Source organism: Danio rerio, chromosome 7 (assembly GCF_049306965.1).
Source record: "Danio rerio strain Tuebingen ecotype United States chromosome 7, GRCz12tu, whole genome shotgun sequence".
NCBI lineage: Eukaryota > Metazoa > Chordata > Actinopteri > Cypriniformes > Danionidae > Danio > Danio rerio.
This window is the reverse complement of record NC_133182.1, coordinates 39350433-39371987: the sequence shown is the minus strand read 5'-3', so window position 1 is coordinate 39371987 and position 21555 is coordinate 39350433. Positions and strand designations below refer to the sequence as shown.

At 35.0% G+C, this 21555-nt stretch overlaps 1 protein-coding gene and 1 pseudogene across 50 annotated transcripts in view; one reads left to right on the top strand and one right to left on the bottom strand.

The window, feature by feature from the left end:
• Positions 1-662: 662 nt before the first annotated feature.
• Positions 663-21555, bottom strand: part of dgkza (diacylglycerol kinase, zeta a) — a 193068-nt gene continuing 172175 nt past the window's right edge. For all 50 annotated transcript variants that reach the window (XM_068222705.2, XM_073908816.1, XM_073908820.1 and 47 more), the window contains 6 exons: positions 18635-18669; positions 15346-15395; positions 12591-12711; positions 9970-10006; positions 9648-9747; positions 663-2057 (listed from right to left, as the gene is read on the bottom strand). In XM_068222705.2, the coding sequence (XP_068078806.1) occupies positions 1941-2057; positions 9648-9747; positions 9970-10006; positions 12591-12711; positions 15346-15395; positions 18635-18669 (460 nt within the window). In that variant the 3' untranslated portion in view covers positions 663-1940. The remainder of the gene's footprint in view (positions 2058-9647; positions 9748-9969; positions 10007-12590; positions 12712-15345; positions 15396-18634; positions 18670-21555) is intronic.
• On the top strand, positions 18871-18995 carry LOC137496268 (U5 spliceosomal RNA; annotated as a pseudogene).

Genomic DNA, 21555 nt, shown 5'->3' with positions numbered 1-21555 from the left:
CTGGCATGAGGATCACTTACAGTTGTAGCCAGTCTGCTAGCTCTGTTCTCTCGCAGAATGCATCCGTGTATGTCTTTCCAAGCTACAGTATAAAAAACAGATTATCCATTACTGTAGTGCAGGTGATATTTGGCCTTTATGTTAAGCTCTTGGAATAAAGCATTATATAAGAGATTATGACAAAAAGAGATTCATTTCCATACAAAAATGGCCAAAATGGATTACAAAAACATCTTTGTCTGAATGTTTATTGTAAAAGTTAACTGAGTTTGGCTTTTATGGTATATAATGTCATTTAAATCAGTGTTTCTCAACCACATTCCTGGAGGACCACCAACACTGGATGTTTTGGATGTCTCCTTTGTCTGTCACACCCATTATAGTTCTTTCAGTCTCTGCTAACAGAGTCTCTGTGTTTGGATAAGAAGACATGAAAAATGTGTGAAACTGGTGGTCCTTCAGGAACGTGGTTGAGAAACACTGATTTATATGATGTTATTCATCAACACTGTCAAATAACTGTCAGGGTGAGGGATGAATGGATGGGATGGATGTTTAACCACTTATATTTCCAAAATAAAGAGCAGAACCAATGATGCAGGATATTAAAAAAGAATATTAATAACATTAATTAACACAATGTGTTAACAACGTCAAAATAATGTAAACATACCGCATAACGACGTTTATTGATCTTTGAAATCAGTGGGTCATGTCATTAATGAAGTAAATTTCTGGACAGTTTCATTCTGTGATGTAAATAATTCAAAAAGATTATAAATTACTATTAAGTATTACTTTTAGGTATTAAATATGTATGCTTTCAATATTTTCAATATATAGCTTTTTAGGAAAATAAATAGCATCCTAAAATTTTCAATCTCCATTAAGACATCAGTACTAAAAACAAAACAAAAGCCATAACAAAACAAACTCTCGAAGAGCATGTCGGTTTAAAAACGTAGGAAAAATGAGCTGAATCACAGGGAGATCTGTTCTCAACTCCAATAAAGCAAAATCTAATTTACAGAGGTTTATGATACAAAAAGGACAACACATCTTTTATAGCTACAAATTATATAAACATCTATTTACTTAAAAATATTGTAGGAAAGAAGCTATATTTTAGTACATCAATTATAAATCCAGAAAAGAAGGCAATCAAAGCTACAGTGCAAATGCCTCTTAAACAAAAAGCTACTCGCATACATTTACAGTACCGAATGTTCTTATTAGAAACAGCACAGAAATCTATGAAAATGCAAAGTCCTTGCAATTACACACCTGAAAAATATCTAAACACGTCTGACACTTCAAACCGAGACCAACGGAAATATTCCTTGTCTATGAACTCTCCTGAACTCTTTCAGTGGTGGGGAATCCACATTATACATTATCATCATGTCATTAAATGCCTCTACTGTTACTCAGAAACAGGTCAGCTAATTGAAATGTCATGTCTGGTTCATTTCTGGACCACTAACCAGAGCTCAGCTTTAACAGAGCAATACTAAAGCTGTAGCTGTGGACTTCCAGACAGCCGTGGCTCAAGACAGACAAAACGCCGTCCACGCCAGCCTTCTTTTGAAAACCTCATTGTATTCATCAGACATTCAGCATTGTCAAACTAGAAAAGCAACACTGATGAGTGCATTAACATGGAGGGAAATCCATTCTGTCTCATACATAAAAAAAAAACCCTTTAAGATATTTTGGCAGTGCATTGAAAGTAAAGACATAAAGTCCATCAAGGTCATTCAGAGAATGATGACAAAAGCTAGGGAACATTTCAGAGACGATGAAGTGTGCGATCATCTCCCCTCTCTGGGAATGTATCATCCCGCTTGCAGTCTGGAGAGTCTGCGACGAGTATAGAGACACATTTTTGGTTACAGTTGTTTTGGCACAAAATAACGAGGACACCGGTCAGAGGACAAAGGTCAAACTGCAGTCTCCTGGTCCTCACGCTGGATCATTTGGTAGTGCTGGCGGTTTTCAAGATATGCCGCAAGTTCAGCATCTTTCGCCTTCTCGGCACGATGCTTCGGAGTGTCACCCTGGAAATGAAAAGACATGATGAGTACAAACAAGACAGTTTGGGTATGTAGTACAATTGAAATTTGCAATTAATATTACTTTTTTGTAAAAAGTATTTTGTGTTTACAAAAGCCACTCGAAAGTTCAGTACTCATGTAGTAATAGTAATTTGAATATTGGTTATTAAAAATAAATGAACAGAGAATAACATTTTTAGGTTTGTTCTAAAATGTGTCCTGTCCAATTTGTTGTGATACTTCCAATCTAAATGCAATTTTTTTATTAATCTATATTAAAACATATTGGTCACACTTTACAATAAGGTTCAATTAGTTACATAATAATAGCTAATGTATTTAGTAAGAATGAACAATACTTGTACAGCAATTATTAATCAAATTTTAACATTTACTAAAGCATTATTAGTATTGTATTGGTACACTGTAAAAAATCATGCTGCGTTTTAGTTTTTTTCAACATGATTTAAGTTGAAACAACAAAGTTGGTAATTCAACTTAACCTGTTAAGTTTTCGCTGTCTCAACTAGTCTGTAATAGAGTGTTTGTCGACTTAACTCAAAAACATATGCTGAACCAGCATCTTTAAGTTGCGCCCCAGACTTCCAATCCAATCTTAAGTCGGTTTGCCAACTGCCAGTTAAACACCAGAAGAATTCAGACAATGGGATACTTTTCACCAGATATTTTAATTGTTTAATCATCACATTTGGTAAGTAATGCTTCTTCAAATTTGATATAACTTGTAAAATGACACATATGAACTGATTGTCAATGTACTGTTCACAGTATAAATGTTTTTGGAGCAGATTAGACCTTTTGGTCACATTTATAAGATTGGGCCAATAGGTCTAATTTATAGTTTGGCCACATTTTTAGTAAAAGTAAAGTTTGCTTTAGGTTCAAATTTGCAATACCTCAATATGTGTATAAACAATAGTACTTTTATAGTATAATTGTTTTTATAGATTTTAATGGATTGCTTCTTTATATATAGTAGAAGATACTTTGGAAAAAATATTAACAGTAATTCATTTACATGTACTTTTCTCATTATAAAGGTTGTTCCCAGAGAGCAGACTGGTTACTTAAAGGTGATATTTTACCATTATTTCCATTAATAACTTTACAGTATTTAAATATTTAAGAACAAATATTTACAATAATTGACCCAAATGTGACTTTTCCATTATAAAGGTTGCAGCACATTCCCAAAAGCCAGATCAACTTTCAACAGGTGAGATTTTATTAAACTTCTCTTTTCAAACTTCCTTTTTTTGTTTACAGTAGAATAATATTTATTATATGCATACAGTAAACAAATATTTAAGCAGCAATAGGCAAATAAATTAGAAAGATTTCAGTAAATTTATGTTTAAAAAATGTATGATTACTCCAGTCTTGATTGTGTAAACTACTTAAAAAGTATGTTTTTGGCATTTTCTTTTCTTTATAGAATTACTTCAAGCAGTGTGGGGCATTTGGTGTTGATAAATTATTGGAGCTGCAAGTTCCACTACAACCAATTAATTACAAATTGTCATAGGACACTAAACACTGAAGCACTGCCTTCACGCAAGTAATGATTTGTAGGTAAATACCATTTGGTGTACATGTTGTGTTTATGTTCTTCAGCTTAGTGTTTTAGATTTTGTAAAGTAAAGAAAATGTAAAGAAATTTAAAGATTTTTTTTTAATTGTTTGGCATTTTATACAGCACACAGATTCTGAAGAAGAGCCGACCAGAGGGACGACTCCTTGAAATCAGAAACTGTTGATGAACATTGGAGCAGATATCTGCAGTGCAAGAGTACATTCACTTAAAATACATTCAAATAAGGATGTTGAGATCAGATTTTATAATCTGATAATTCCATGTTCTGGTGTCATTTTCTTCCAAGAGTCTGTGTTAGATATGTATTTCAGAGTTTTACAGTTATTCTTTTTTACTTTATAAGAGAAAAATACTTTGTAAAGACAATTCTATTGTAAGTACATTGTGTGTGGTTGCTAAATTGGTAGTAAAAACCTTTCATAAAATGTGTATTTTGTGGTCTGTTCTGTTTCTAATTGAGAAAATCTGCTAGATTAAGTTCAGTGAACTTGATGATGAATTACTTGAATGTAAGTTAATGTATTTAAACTAAACTTGGCAAGTTCTGCTTACTTGATAATGTAAAATAACTTATTAAAACTAAACTGCAAGTCCAGTTAACTTGAAATAAGTAGTTGGATCAATGATTTAACTCTGTCAACTAAATTTAAGTTGAGAAAACTCAGAGTATTGAGTCACTGCAACAAGATGACTTAACTAAGTTAAGTTGAGTGAACAAATAATTTTTTACAGTGTAGTGTGAGTTGCAAAAACTAACAATGAATTACTCCGATTTCATTGATTAATGATCAAAGATTAATAATCATGGTAATAAATGTATTGTCTTTGCTTGTTCATGTTAGTAAATACATTAACTAATGGAACCATATTGTATGTTAATTATAATATAAAATTTGAATTTAGGACCAGATTTTTGATGCATGCTTAAAACAGTTTAAATAAATCATTATTAGGCTGCTCTTTGTTTCAGTGGGACTCCATTTATAAATACAAACACAAGCTGAAGTACACGATCAAGCTTCCTGAAGTGAAGCAAAACACACAGAGAGAATCTCTAGTTGCTGCAGGCCTTAATTAGGGACAGTTTCTTTCAGACAGATTCTTCTTGAACAATGAAGAAAGGAAATCAGAGATTACACGGAGCCTCTAATGGTAAACATGTTCTCTCAGAAAACGCCTCTCTTTTTCCATGTTGCTGGTGCCAGCATTGCTCAACAGTAATTGTTGTTAATTGCAGGCAGGCCTAGTGCAGAGAGTCTAAGAGAAAGGCCTGGACTGTTCCTGTCGGACAGAGCTCAGAGCACTCAAACTGCCCGCCAGGCGCTTTCATTGTTATGGCACAGATGAAGCTGCTTTTGTTCGTGAATATACAGTACAGCAGGCCGGCCACCGGCACCCTTTCATCCTGTGCAACTTTCCAGCGTGGTACTGCATCTCTCCATTTCCAGCCTTTCAGACGCAGACAAAGCCAGTTTTGGAAAAGCTGTCAAAAGCTAGTCCCGTAGCTAGCACAATGGAGAATATTAGCCGTGATGAACTAAAAGTTGCACAGAAGGAAAAAAAAAAAGCTTTAAGAGAGATGAATCTCTGCAGGGCAGGCCAAACAGAAATATAATCACACTTAGTGCTTTTAAAAACCAGCATTCATCCTCATACAAGTCACAAATGAGAAAAACGATGGAATGGATAATGGGGAGGCTTATTATATAAAGACAAAGACAGATGGATGGACTGCAAAGGAGAAACAGAGGAAAGGAAGGCAGCGGGAGGAATTGTGCTTCATCACCGGCGATAAACGGTGAGTCACTCTATCCTGGAAGTGATGCTTTCTGGATTGAATCAAACCATGAGTGCGGGATGTTTAGATCTGATGGAAAGCAGAGCAGAAAAGTGCTGACGGAGCCGTTAAACGCAAAGCACCGTGGTCCAAGAGAACGGCACAGCCAAATCGGGCCCTGTCAGGAGTACAGTCTCCCTGAAGAGGGCAGATGAAAATCTTGGGATGTCCTCTGAAGAGAGAAATCTTTATCTCGGCCTGCCTTTAGACTGTGCCAGACTGGTGACTTTACACATTTCATTTCCCTCAACAGCACACGAGTTACTGATAATTACACAGATAGAAGCGAAGGCTGTCAGACAGACTAGAGTCCACTGGCACCCAGGAGACTCAATCAGCGGCGTCTCACACATTTATCAGATGGGAGTTGGGACAGGTCCGTTAGACTGCCATGAGCTTTTGGAGACATTAAACGGAGGCCCGGGGGTGCAAAGGTACAAGACTATAGGGAAAGAAATTAAAAAAATAAAAGCATGAGCAAGAGCCATAGAAAGTACTGCGGCGAGTTCTAACCACAAATGAGATTTCTGTGCTTTGTGGAAAATCATTCCCTCAGTGATCTCTTCAAATGAGTAGCTTTTAAATTGATGTTTCTTCTGAAAAGAAGAGAGGCAGTAATTAGAGTCTAGTGTGTCTACAGCTGTGTGTAATTTTGCGGTGCACCAATGAGAAGTGCCGCAGGAGGGCTTGCGTCTCTTGGCTGGCTCTGCGGAGGTGAGCGGGGGAGAGGGTGGGCTTCTGCTGCTGGGGGGGAAGAATGGCTCCTTGTTTCGTGTGGAGGTCTTAGTCAGCATTGACTAACAGAGCAGTTGAGTGCAGAGACGTCCTGGGATTGAGAAAAGCTGGAGGCTGCAGCCAAAATGAGAGAGATCCAGAAGCCACAAACGTCTACAGTGAACCGGCTCAGCATGGATCCGTTTTCAGTGCTAACCAAAATTATTCCTTACTAAATGCCCATATCAGTAACAACGAGTGAAGAAACCACTGACAGGATGTATTTTAATATATACTCAAACATGACAGTGTGTCCCAATGGGTTTCTGTCATGCACTATACAAAGCCTGATTATGAGGCTTGTACAGTACATTAAGTAGACATCTACATTAAGGCTTATGCCTAAATTAAATTTATATCACCATTTACGTGCTCTAATGTTGTTCTAAGACCTTAAGACTTTAAATAATACAATCGTTTTAATGAAGTCTTGGAGGTTTCTCTGTCTCTCGAAGTGCAGATGAACAAAGCTTAGTTATAAAAGGTCATAAAGGAGCTGTAAATTAATCTATATAAATACAATTGTGTTTCTAAGTTTAACCATTGACCCTTCATGATGCATTCAAAAATCTCTATATTATTTTTGTATTCAGGGTTTGTTTGGACCACTTCAATGAAAATCATACTACAATATTGGGAAGGGAAACACATTGCTAAATTGGATTTAAAGAAAGTTTTAGAAAGACACAAAGAAACTATTATGCAATATATATTTTGAAAAAGGGATAAATACACTGCCAGTCAAAATAATTAATAATAATAATAATAATCCAGCATCACGATGTATCTACCCAAATACTTTAGGGCTGCATCTGAAATCGCCTATTACTCAGTAGGTACTGCATTTGAATTTAAACATACTACTCAGCTGTTAGAAAAGTGCAGTCTATTCAGTATGAATGTAAGCAGTATGAATAAAACTCGGATGTACTACATCCGCCATTTTGTCTCATCACATGAGTTGCTTCGCTTTTCTCCCATTCATGAATTCTCTTGAAGGACATCATGTTTTTATCGTACTATTTAGTATGAAAGTATGCAATATCAGATGCAGCCTAGATATAGATATAGCCTTGCATTGGATAATTACTGCATGGATAATTATGTTTCAGCTGGTAACTAATGATTTACTTCTAACTGATGCAGAGAGTAGCTTCTCACTTATTAACTGTATCAGAAGACACATCCTGCGGTCATGGAAAAGATGTGAATTGGATTCAGAAGGATCAAATTAGTGCATGCATCGAGCAAAGGAAACATCTACGGTGATTTCTGAAATGACTAAAATTGGGCTAAGAACTGTCCAATGCATTATTCAAAACTGGAAGGAGAGTAAGGAAGGGGAAGCATAATCTTTGAGGAAGAAATGTGGTCGGAAAAAACCTTGAATGATTGAGTTTGGCAATTACTAAAGGTCAAGTGATATCTAATGGTTAAAAAACAACAACAGAAGAGCTCACGGCTATGATTAACAGTAAAAGTAAGAGCATTTCCACATGCACAATGCAAAAGGAACACAAGGGATTGGGACTGCACAGCTATGTAGCCTTTAGAAAACTAATAATCACTGAGGCTAAAAAGGCTTCAATGTGCTAGGGAGCATAAAGATTGGACACTTGAGCATTGTAAGAAAGTCATGTTTTCTGATGAATCCAGATTTATCCTGTTCTAGAGTGATGGGCACATCAGGGTAAGAAAAGAAGCAGATAAAGTGGTGCTCCCATCATGCATAGTTCCTACAATGCAAGCCTTTGGAGGCTGTGCTGTGATCTGGAGCTGCTGCTGGTGAGGTCTAAGTTCAGTAACATTATATGCACAAAAGAATGAGGTTAGGTAGAACCCTGTATATATATTAATGACAAGGTCATGCAATCGATGGATTTTTTTCTTCCCCTACACGGGCATATTCCAAGAAGAAAATGCCAAAATTCACCAAGCACAAATTGTGAAAGAGTGGTTAAGAAAGTAGACATAATTTTTACACATGGATTGAACTCATATTCTCAATAATATATATTAAAAAATGCAGGTCCCTTGGGTAGGCTAATGATGGAAAGGACAAAATATAATATACATTTTTTTTTTGCAGCTGGTTTTTAATTTGTGATTGTGTTGTTAAACTGAAAAATATTCTTAATTCGTTGGTGTATTTTATTTGCATGTGCTTTCTTAAGCTCTCACAGCCACCATACAAAATAAACTTAATAAAAATATATTAATTCTAATGGGTATGGTACCACTACATTTTTAGATGAACAGCCCCTTTAACTAATTCAGCACCAAACATTAACTTAGGGCTGGGCGATAAAATTGGTATCGATATTTATTGATCAAACACCATTGTCAATATTGAAAAAAAACCTATAAAAACATTTGAAATTTTCAGAATGCCCCGAGCGCAGTGCAATTCAAGTACTACTAATCAATCTGCTTCACACTTTGTATAGAATATGCACATTTCAGACTAATTAGTAATTAGCCGAGACAAACACAGTTCATCCTAACACTGCAGCGCTTTTTACTTTTCTCCATAAACTTGCATTGGAGCTGCAGCAATGATTATTTTGTTTGTCATCCTCTGAAAAAGCACTTGATGGTCGCCTAGTTATAAGAGACGCTAGGGGAGCGTGAGTGCAAAGTCCATTGTAAATGGTCAAGGAATCCACGCGCATGCACTTGACACTTCAGGTCAGAATAACAACACATGCGAAAATGTGTGCCGTATAGCAGCAGTGAAGAGATTGTAAATAAAAAAGGATGTCACCAGAGTGGCTTTTTGGTTTCTTTTCTTGTGCATCCCAGCCACTAGCTCCCCATCTGAAAGAGTTTTTATCATTGAGGTAATGTAGTCGTTCAACTTCACAATTTGTACTGTGTAGAATGTATTTGTTTAGTGATGGTTAGTTCCTTTACTTTAAAGCTCAGATTTGATTATCATAATTTGTGTTGTTGACAGAGTTTGAGGTTTACTGTATCATTATTATTCACACCTTAAAGCTTGCTATGATTGTTCAGTATTTACAAATTAACATTGCACACACTGTAACATTTTATTTATCATGTTTAAGAGTCTCTTTAACACTTATGTTTATATTACTATTTATAAATGATATATTTTGTTTTGTTTATTGTTAGAGATATTTATATTTTGGTTTTGACTATTATAACTGTTAGCCTTACTAATGTACGCAAATTAAAATAAAATGGTTGAATAACCAAAAAATCCTAATAATCCTAAATGTATTGTTAAAAAATATTTAATAATTATTGATATCGAATGATATGAAACATGTTGTTGTGATCTTTTTTATTTTTTTGCAATATCGCCCCACCCTACATGAACAATCCTCTGCAGATTTGATCTCACCTGTAAGTCTGTCTTCATAAGAGATGCTCCTGCTTCCACTAGGTAATGACAGATTGTCCTATGACACAGCGAGGCTGCTTTGTGCAACACAGTCTCTCCACTGAATAAAAGAAACAGACAAACAGAGAAAAAGAGAGACAGATAATTATATAGAAAGCAGTTGGTAGAAAACTGATTGTTAAAAACAAAACTCAAGGTAAGTCTTTTGAATGAGCCAGTCCTGACTACAGTATCATGAAACAAAAGCTTGAACTTTTACTGTCAACAGATAAAAATAGGAAATGGCATCAGCGTGAATTCAGTATGAAAGACCAATCCTCACTTTTCTTTCTCTGTTACATCCAGGATATCGGTGGGTGCTGTGGAAAAACAGAGACAGAAAAAAACATCAAACCTTGCATCTGCACAAAAGCATGTGCCCTGAGGTGATGTTGTGTTGCTTAATGAAGAGCTGTAAAAAGCTTGCGTGGGAGAGAGAGATGACCTGCTTCACACACCAACCCCCCCACACACAGCAGATAGCAAACATAACACTGACTGAAAGCAGACAATACCAGTCAGAAGTTTGGACACACCTGATGTTTTTCTTCTGTTCACGAAAACCTGTTGGTCTAAAGTTTGTATTGTTGTTTTTTTTTATAATGTATTGTTGACAAATTTGGGATTTGCGTAAATAGGATTTTTTTTCCTTCACAAAATTACATTTACACATGAAAAATACGACTACATTTTTAGACCCACATTATTTTGGTATTCTTAAGATACTATAGGAGTTTTATTATTAGTTGTAATATTTTCAGTTCCAGTTTAACTTTGTGATTTTTGATTTAAGCATTATTTAAAGTATGTCCAGTGTTGAGAAAAGTTACTTAAGAAAGTAATGCATTACAAACTTGAGTCCGCATAAAAGTAACTAGTTTCATTACTTAGTTACTTTTTATGGTAGGTAATGCCTTACGTTACTTTTGCGTTACTTTTTCTGACCTGGCTGAATCTTGATCTCTTTTTAAAAATTGCAGAGTTTTTCTCTTCTTTTTTTTTAAAAAAGAGGAGCTTTCCAATTAAAAACACACTGTATAACCTTCATATATCTATCTTTAAAAAAAAAAACACATGAAAAATGTGCAACCCACTGCGCCACCGTGATGCAACTTTTTGTCTAATTAAAACGTAAAATCACTGTGCGTTTAGATAATCCTTTTTTCCTTATTTTCTTATGTGTTCAAAATAATGAGAACATTTCTATCGTAGAAATGTAAGTCTTTGCCATCTTTCTTTCTGTCTGTTTAATAAAATGACGTTTATTTTATTTCAGCAATTAAATTTTTTAAAGCGAATTCACTAAACTAAAAAGTAACTTGCATTGCATTTTTTAAAAGTAACTCAAATATTAATTAATTCTAAAATTAATGTGTTAGTATGTGTTACTCATTATTTAGAAAAGTAACATTATTATACAATAATTAATAATAATAATACTTTATAACTAATATTCATTTTCTTGTCGGCTTAGTCCCTTTATTAATCCGGGGTCGCCACAGTGGAATGAACCGATAACTTGTCTAGCAAGTTTTTACGCAGCGGATGCCCTTCCAGCCGCAACCCATCTCTGGGAAACATCCACACACACATTCACACACACACACTCATACACTACGGACAATTTAGCAAACCCAATTCACCTTCAGCATTTTGGACTATGGGGGAAACCGGAGCACCTGGAGGAAATCCACGCACAGGCAGGGAGAACATGCAAACTCCACTCAGAAATGCCAACTGAGCCGAGGTTTGAACCAGCAACCAAGCGACCGTCTTGCTGTGAGGCGACAGCACTACCTACTGCGCCACTGCCTCGCCCTTTATAATTAAGAATAATTATAAATAATTAATTATTTAAGAAAACAAGCTGAAATAAATTTGTATATAACCCTGTTCTAGACAAACCTAAAATACGAGATTAAAGTATGTCTTAGTTTTAATAATTTTATTATGATTATTATTATTATTATTATGCTTCATCTTTAGTATGCTTTATCATTTCAATATTTCATTATGAACACGGGGATTAAACTGTACTATCAAATTTTAAATAGTGCTACCTCAGCAGCCCTATGTGCTTTGGGGCCAAAATTCAGATTTATACAATAATAATTAATACAAGGACTGATCGTTCCACCAGATCTGCAACAAATGGATGTCTGTTATGGACAGAGATCTCTCTTTTATGTATTCACAAAAGCCCACATCTAAAGACAATAAGACTTTTTTTAAAAATCCTAAGCTCCTCATCTGATGCTCAACTATCCCTATAGCCACTGAGATAGCAGCTTGTCTCTCCTTATGTTGTATATTTTGCAATTGTTTGTAATGTTCTTATGTCTTGACGGATGAGATGTTAAGAGTGTCTGTATGTTTCTGTGTTCTGCAGAGCAGGAACCTGTTGGAAAAACAGCATTTATGTTGAGCCAGGCCTGATTATCTTTTAATCTTTTCCGGTTAAAAATGACGAAATAAAAAAAAAATAAATAAATTATTATATTTTTTCACATTTTGAGATATAGCAAAAAAGTGCATTTTTACTCTCATAGTACAAAAAACACATTAAACTTTTATTTCCACGGTGTCTGGGATCTAACTAAAAACATAGGAGTAATCATGTAACTGAAACATGGACTTTAACCGTTCAAAAACATTGCCCCATTCTGTATTTAAGGACAGACAGACAGAAAGAGAAAATGAGAGAGAGAGAGAGAAAGAAAGAGACACATCTGACAATAACAGTTGTACTTTACTTCTTCAAAGAATTTCTCCATAGCTTTTACATTAACTGTTCAACAGAAAGAACAAGAGACATACAGACATAAACCGTACCGAGACAAAAACATTCTGCCTACGCTAGCAGTGTTTGTAAAATGATACTGTACAGATGTGATTTGTGATTACCATTATCAATGATGTATTTGACAATCTCCTTGCTGCCCACTTCCACAGCATAGTGCAATAGGGTCCGTCCAGCAGGGTCCTGCACACACAGGTCGGCCCCTTTCTTATGCAGCTCCTTCAACTGCACAGAAAATGCAGTTAGGGAAATGTACAGCAAGATGAACACATCCTAAACCATGGCAAATTAAAGCAAGCACCATTACGGGAAGCCACATGCTATCCTGAACACCAAGTCTTATTAACTATTGAAAAATGGCCAAAAGGATTGGTTTTCACAGTTATTGAATCAGAATCTAGTCATGGGCTCAGCTGTGCTTAAGAAAAAGCACACGTTTGGCTGAAAGCTGATAGCAAACATGCCAGTGACCATCTCAATGGGTTCAAAAAACCCTTCAGTGCGATAAAGCCCAAAAATCTGTCAGAAAATTGCCAAGACTCTTTTATACACCACAGAGAGTTTGGACATTAAAATACTGGCATTATCACCAGTCCAGTGAGTCACAGTGATATCATCAAAGGTGTTTTATTCACCAGCTTTGAGTCTCATTTTGGAGGAGATTTCAGATGAGGAATCCACCGAGAGGAAAAAGAATACACCAAACACCAGACAGTGAGCAAAGTTAAGTTTAAACTACTGAGCTTTTCTCTTAAATGGCACAACTTGGCTACAATTATGTCTAGCATCCTACTTTGCACCCAAATTGCATACTTATACACTAAATCGTATTCTTGTACACTGTTATATGCTTTTTGCACTATAAATTGTGTAAGTGGTGCGTTCACAACTAAAATTCTCCAAATAATTAGTGCACATTAAATACCCGGATAATATAAGTATTAAGTAAACGATTATACCACCTCCATACGGTAAATGCAGTTGCACACATACCTAGCACTATTTGTTTGTTTGGTGATTTATTTTTCTAATTTAGTAACTGTTAAGCGTTGTCTTGGAAACTCTGCAATGTTAGGGTTGCATTTGAAATTACACAAAACTAAAACACTGCATGGTCAAGTGTATAGGTGCATGAGTACTGCAAGCACTGCAGACCCTTTTTTAAATTGAAAACTTAACCAAAACTAAAAAAAAATAAATAAATAAATAAATAAAAAAAGGCATGTCTGGTCACATTTAAGTAGTGCATTCACACTGAAATATCCTTTTATTCTAAAAGAATAAGTGTACTTTAAATACCCGGATGATGCACTTATTTAACTGTTAAAAGAAGTCTGGAATGATGGACACTTCACACACTCAACGCCTGCAGTTTTGCTGATGTAGCAGAAGGGGCGGAGCTATCAGGCGCTGACATTTGATTAATTTATTTATTTTAGATTGTGAAAGCAAAATTCTCCTACATGAGTGATTATGCTGCTTCCCGATGGTAAATGCGGTTATACTTATGGCAGGTATTGGTCATTTGTTGTAGTATTTTAGTAAGCGTCAAACATCTGGGAAACGGTCTGAATTTGTGGTTAGTAAAAAAGGGTCAGCGTTTTATTTGGGACGACACTGCAATTATATATTATCATATACTAAGTGAATAAGTAGTGTATAATGTGCCATTTTGGACACAGCTCCTGATTGGTTCTTCTGGATCATTCTATAGTATTTCCTGTTGTACAGTGATTTGTGTTTTTTGTAATAATTGTATATGTAGTTTTGTACTACACTGTAAAAAATGCTGGCATCCACACTGTTGACACAACAAAGAAATTAAGTTAATTCATTAGATTTGACTAATTTAAGTTAATTGAACATAAAACAATTAAGTGGTCCCCAAAAAAACTTTTGTTTCAGCTAAGTTTAAATAAAAAAAACTTTTTTGAGTGTATAATTATAGTTATATCTTGTAATCTCCTAAATACTGGTAACATTTAAAGCATTTTTAGCTAACTTAAATGTCACATTTATTTCTTCCAATGCAATTTATTACTAGTTGTTATAATGAATGTTACTAATTAGTGGTTTATTTAAAAAGCTCAAATAGGGTACAATTTTGATAGGGCCATCAGTGCAGTGTGGATGGAAAGCTTTTTTTTTTTTTTTTTTTTTTTAAAAACACCACTATTCCTTTCCATCAATTCTATTTTATAATGCTGTGCAAAAATAAAAAAGTACTGATATAAACGTGGCCTGAAGGAAGTTCTGCATCTTTCATGCGACTTTAAATGTCAGAGAGGCTGTTTACTGCTCTAATGTTCAGGCTGTAGGAGCACTAAAATGCTTTAAAGACGACACACTGGGCCAGGTAAAGGATGCCGGGTGCATCACAGCCATTTTGCAGCAAGTCAACAATTCTCATTAATATTTGAAATATTTGAAATTCTTTCCTCTTCTGAGGTGTTCCAGGAGTGGGAACATGTTTGGGTCTGGGCGTGAGAGATTATCAGTCTGGAGAAAGTCTGTTTGGTCACCATAGAAACCCAGAGCGAGTGAAAGGTCAAGAGAATATGCAGGATCATTTATCTGGATCCGCCTCCGCTCTGCAAGATACTTGACATTTAATGGTGAGGTCAGTCCTGTGTTACAGACGACAGAATATCCTTTAGGCCGAGTGAACATTTAACTAAAAGCACACAGGCTGCTCTCTTGCATATTAAATCAGTGTAAAACACAGCATCTGAGCGGTCTACTCGAATAATATCTGCATGTTCTTGCAAACTAGTCAACACTGAAGTTTGTGAAACTTGTAAGAAGAAAGAGTGAGGCTGCTGTATTTATGTGCTTAATGTATTGAAATGATGCTCTTACCTTCTGATGGTCCTTCTTTTTCACACATTCAATTAGACTGTCCACTGACACTGTTAAAGAAATGAGATGATACTCTGTTAATGGACATGCATTCATATTTTTTGTCAAAGTAATTGATCTTGATCTTATTTTGATCATTTTCACTTAACTAATTACAGAGCAAACACTGTTTACTGAAATAAAGTGCTAGCAGATGTGTGAAAACGCATGGCTTCAGTATAAAAAATAAAGTTAATGGGTTTTTCTTCAATGCAAAACTGGAGGAGGCCATTTCAATTGATCTTCAGTTTGGTTTGATACTATTACTTAAAATTAATCACAGCAAAAATGAATCTAAACAGTATGTGACTGCAATAAAAAGTTGTAACTCAAAGTTAAATTTCTAAAAGATCGAACTCTCTAGAGACACATGGGTAATTGTTTGACTTTAATACAGTCAGGCTTCAACAGCAGACACTAGCTGATTCAATTCAAGGTCATACACCGTCTACATTACACTACACTAAAGCCAAACTACATAAAATCTTTCCTTGTGTCTCACCAATGTGCGATAGATGCACGATAGCAGAGGACATGGTTGCTCAGACCTTTTGGTTCTGTTCCTTACTGAATAGATTCTGGACAAACATATTTGACCGGTACTCCAAGGCTTATAGCAGACCTTTTCTACCAGATGCCGAACTTGCCATCTTTGGTTTTTTACAAAATACATCTTCTCTCCCTCAAACAATGCAAGAATCTTTAATTCAGCATGGTTGTGGTTGAAAGACTAGTACTTAACAATTGGAAATCACCTTTCCCCGCCTCATTCCAGAACTAGATTTCTGACATGATATCTGTTATTCAGATGGAAAGACTCAGATTTTTAACGACAAGCTCCATAAGAACCTTTTCAATAACACTTTATAACACCTACACACTATAAATCCTTTATTAAACATTAGCAAATATTTAATTTATTGTCTGTTAAGTATTAACTCTACATCAATAGAGGTTAGTAAGCCGTTTATAAATACAGCTACAAATGCTTTATTCTTCACTTATAAGCACATTTATAATGTGCTTATTAATGAATGTATTTTCATACTTTGTTAAATATTATACTTTCATTATCCAATTAAGTATTGTGTTGTTTACAAACTAGTTATTTAAGAGTAGTTGGTGTTATTTTAAGATAAATGGTATTTATGACATTCATATAAAGTATCTTATTATTCCGGCATATACTAATAGTTAATTTGTATGTTAATAAATGCTTTAACTTAACTTCAGCCAGTTTTGTGACCTAATCTAGTGGAATTATTTATGCTTTATAAATCCCTTATAAATGACAATTGAAGGCTCTGTTATATTCTAAACAGGAAAAAAAAGAAAATAAATGACTTTATTAATTTCTGTTCATTTGAAGACACACAAGTGAAACTGTACTTTAAATGTAAAATAAATCTTTGCACTCTTATGTAAAATAAAACAACTGTACAGTTTAAACTTCACTTAATAACTTTGATGTGTTGCATCATAATATATTGTTAAATTATAACATGTTTTGTCCAAATTTTATTTAATTGTATTTATTTCTAATTGTATTTTGACATTTCTGTTATTTGGCAATGTTTAAAGTTTACAGTAATTTTATTTTTTTAGATACGATTGCAAACATTCATTCATTATCTTTTCGGCTTAGTCCCTTTATTAATCAGGGGTCACCACAGCGGAATGAACTGTCAACTTATCCAGCATATGTTTTAAGCAGCGGATGCCCTTCCAGCTGCAACCCATCTCTGGGAAACCTTCAAATAAAGTAATAAAAAAAAGCTGATTGCATAAGTTGGCTTTAGCTCTGCTAATCAGGTTTAGAACCGACGTATAAAGATTGTTTTATAAACCTAGTGAATTGGATGTTACACAAACTACTGTACACGTATTTCTAAAAAGCCAAGTTGCTGCTGATTCAGTTTTTCATTGAAGGCATTATCTTTTTTTATATGCAAATTATTTTCAGTTTTGTTTCCTTCTTCAAGCTATACATATATGATTTGAAAATACAATGACAGAGCTATCCTGTTTCTCACTAAATCTGACGGCTCTAAATTAAACAGTTGTTACAAACATGCTGACAGCAGTGATTCAACATGTTTACTTTTTTTCAAAATTTTGTTCAATTAAAAAAGAAACAGTGTAGATTTAAAACAAGGAGTGAATATATCAAGTTCAGACATGTGAAACAGCATGGTATCAGTTTTTTTTTTTTTAAATGCAGTATTATTAGTAAAAAAAAAAATGACTGTAAAAGACAAGAGCTGCAGCTTCCTCTTGACAATTGATGACTCCATTATTATTTCAAGGTATGATTATTCAGAAACCGCCTGTATGCGCAAATCGCTTTTGCATATTTGTTCAATATTCAGTTATTCAGAGTTACACAAGATGATGTTCTGTTTATTTAATGCTTTGGAAGGAGACAGTTAAAAAGGGAGTAAAAAAATACCATTTTAATTACGGGTGTTAATCACATTAGCCGATGCCAGCTCTGAGGGTTCAGTCTCAATATGCTAAATCTGTGTTCAAAGCTTTGCAATGCCCTTTGTAGATTTGCCTTCCTAATCCAGCAATCTTGTGTGTTGCTTCAGAAACCTCGAGAGGTAAAATATGAAAATACCCAGCTGGGATGTCGGACTAACACGCACTGTAGAGCGCACGGCGAGGCTAAATCTACGCCTGTGTCTAAAGATATGGCCGCTCCAATCCCGCTCTCAAAACTCGGCCGCTTTATGGAATTGAAGAGTCTTTTTTCCCTGTCTAGAGAAAGCGTGCAAAGGGCCAAATCAGGTTTTTGGAAATGCGTTCCTCCTCTGCTCATGCCAGGAAGCTTTGGAGCTAGCGCTGAATTCTAATGTGGATCAATGTGAGTGATGATAACCTGCTCTGCCTCGCTGCACCTCACAGACTGTGAGACAACCATTTCCCTCTCTCACTCTCTCCATCTCCTCTACTAATGCCAAGAGAGCAGAAAACACCACGGCCTTGGCAGATGCCCTCTCCTGACAGGCAGCAGCTTGTTAAAAAGGAACAAGAAGACCAGCAAGCGTTTAACACTCAGCTTGAATCCCTGATCGACGTTCACAATTTGCTTCTTGCTGAGCAAACCTGAGACTGACTATTTTTTTTTTTTCTGCTGAATGTGAATTAATTATTTCAAATTAGATATTTTTATCCAAAGCAACTCTTGGATAAAGTTTGCTTGAGGTTTGTTCACTGAAAAGCTGAAAGCACCAGATAAACTCCTTACCAGAGTTGGCATTGTTCACAGCGCTCTTCTCAAACCTGTGGAAGAAACAGAAACATGACTGAAACACTTCAAAAACTATAGACACTAATCTTTTGGTAAACCTCTTTCAGAGCATGTATCTGAAACCACAGATGGATAGTTCACCCAAAATGACCCTTTCTTCACTATTTATTCACACTCAAGTAATTCTCAACTTTTATAAATCTCTCTTCTGAACAAGACAAGTTATTCTAGTACACTCATGTGTCTCTCTTCATATTGAATAAATCTTTCGCCTTTACTTAAGATTTCTTTGGAGAGGACAATAGCACTTTAAGAACAAAAAAAAGAAATTCTGAAGAATGTTGGAAAAAGCAGCATTTGAAATCCATAGTAGAAACAAAAAATACTATGAAAGTCACTAGCTGTTTTTCCTCCAACATTGTTCTGTATACAGTAGTCCCTCGCCATAACGCGGTTTACCTTTCAGTTTCAAATTTCGCAGTTTCATGGATTTTTTGTGTGCAATTTGACAAGCTTTTTTTTAGCACATTGGATTCTGCGTCCTATTTAGCACATTGTGTTCTGCGTCCTGATTGGCAGTAGACTATTGTCAATCAATCTTCTTCGTGCCATGTCTGCTGTACAGGACATAATGCGTTCAGTTTTGCAAACTGACATAAATCTTTGATCACTAGTAGAGATGCTCCAATCGATCGGCCAGAGATCAATATCAGCCGATAATCACCATTAATGATTCGATCACATGAACGATCACAAGCGTTTGTGTTAGTTTAAGATAAGCAAAATATTTGAATGACCTTGCATGTATTTAGGTCTTTTTACATATAAGAACTGAAAGAACTTATGTGTTTTTTACAATATTACAAGTTCACTAAAACTTGGCTGGAAATATTGCATAAATAAAGCATAAATTATATATTTTTAACATGAATATTTAATAATAAAATTTCTTGTCATTTAATTATTGCAACAAACAGTAGTTTATAGACCTGCTTTTCTTTTAGTAAAGAAGTAATGGATTTTTTAGATGTGCATTTTACCTTTTCAAGCATCAAATGTGTGTATACGTGTGTACCTTTTTCTTCATTGAAACATGTTGAATTTTTCTTCCATCATTTGCAGTGATTTCAAATTGCATTGTTTGTCTTTTTTCTTACTATTTTTTAAATTAGTTAAATCTATTTTCTGACCATGACATGTTCACATCTAAATAGTTAAAAAAGACACATTTAAAAGATTATATGCAGCATCGTTAATCTTTTCTCTTAGGTAAGAAGAAATCTCCACTTAAGTATCATACTTAGAGGGAAAACGTCTTTTATGCATTATAAAGCTTAAAGCATCAGAATCGGCACTCTGTATCAGCTGATCACCATGACAAAGGATCGGTACTCTGTATAGGCTACAAAAATTCTAATCGGAGCATCCCTAATTGCTAGCAGTGTGACTCTAAAGTGCTGTACTGTATGTTTGCAAGTTTTCTCATCAACAAACCCCTTGATGTCGTCTAAACATTCTGCACCATCAAAGGCTCCCACTGTAGCACCCAAAAGGGCAGAGCAAGATGTAAAAAGTTGGAGTTCTGGACATGCTAAAGGAAGTTAAAAGTTACTCGAGTGTTTAAACAAGAGAGAAAAGTGTGCAAATGTTAATGCCTAGCTGATAAATAATGTAGTGAGGGGTTTTACAACCTTAAAACATTTATAATAATTGTAAAAAAGAAAAAAGAAAATAAAGCAGACTACTTTGTGGATTTCACCTATTGCGGTCTATTTTTAGAACGTAACTTCCACAATTAACGATAGACCAATGAGTCTTCTTTCGTATTCAAAGGAACTAAGAAACTCAAACATGTGTGGAAAAAAAGTGCAGAATGAGTAAATGATTTTTATTTTTATTTTGAGGTGAACTAATTCCAATTTGTTTCGTTTTCAACTTCTGACTCGGATGCACAATGCACACACACACATCTGCACCTGTCCGTTTGTGTAACACTAGACTGCTAGTTACATCATACTGCCTCCCTCTATACCAATAAGACAGTGTCACTTCATCATAAGTATCATGTTTACAAGCCTTTTGCACTATATACTGTTATGCATTATACTGTATTTTTTGCATTATATACTGTTTTACATCTGCACAACTCTGGTTTGCTTGACATATGCCTTTAAGTTTAATCCTACTGTTTACAAATTTGTATTTGTTACTTATATTTTAGATTATTTTAAATGTGTAATTTCTTTTTAAAATTCAACTTTTTGTATTATTATTATATATTAGGCACCTAGGGTCTGAGAGTAACACAATTTGGATTCTCTGTCTGTCCTGTACATGTAGTTGAATTGACAATAAAGCTGACTTTATCATTTTCTGATATTTTTCCTGATGAAGTTGTACAACTCATCTTCAAACAATCCTAAAAAGAAAGAACATCTGTACAAGAGAACACACTCGAAATACAGCATCTCAGGGATTTAGATTTCTAAATAGAGATTAATTGAGGAGAGACCAAATTTAAACTTAAATTAATATCACAGCAAGGCTATCAGTGTGACAAAAAACAACAAGCTGTTTCACACTGATCAAACTCAATGGCAACCATTTATGTTTATTTTGACACCTTCTAATCCAATAATACTGATGATGTGTACATAATATGGCTTATCTTAATGCTTGTGATATTTAAATAAAATGACTAATCTTCCTATACAATAAAGAGTGATCTTGAGCCACTTGTACATTAGGGAAGCAGTCAGAAAAAACACCAGTGAAGAAACTTGACACAGAGGCACAAAAAAAAACTAATGCCATTTAGCGTCTCGGAAGTGTTATTGCAGAGCAACAGAAACAGCGATTAGAAGTATAATTGCACAGCAACATGCAAGACATGCGATGTGGGTCACACTGATCACTCG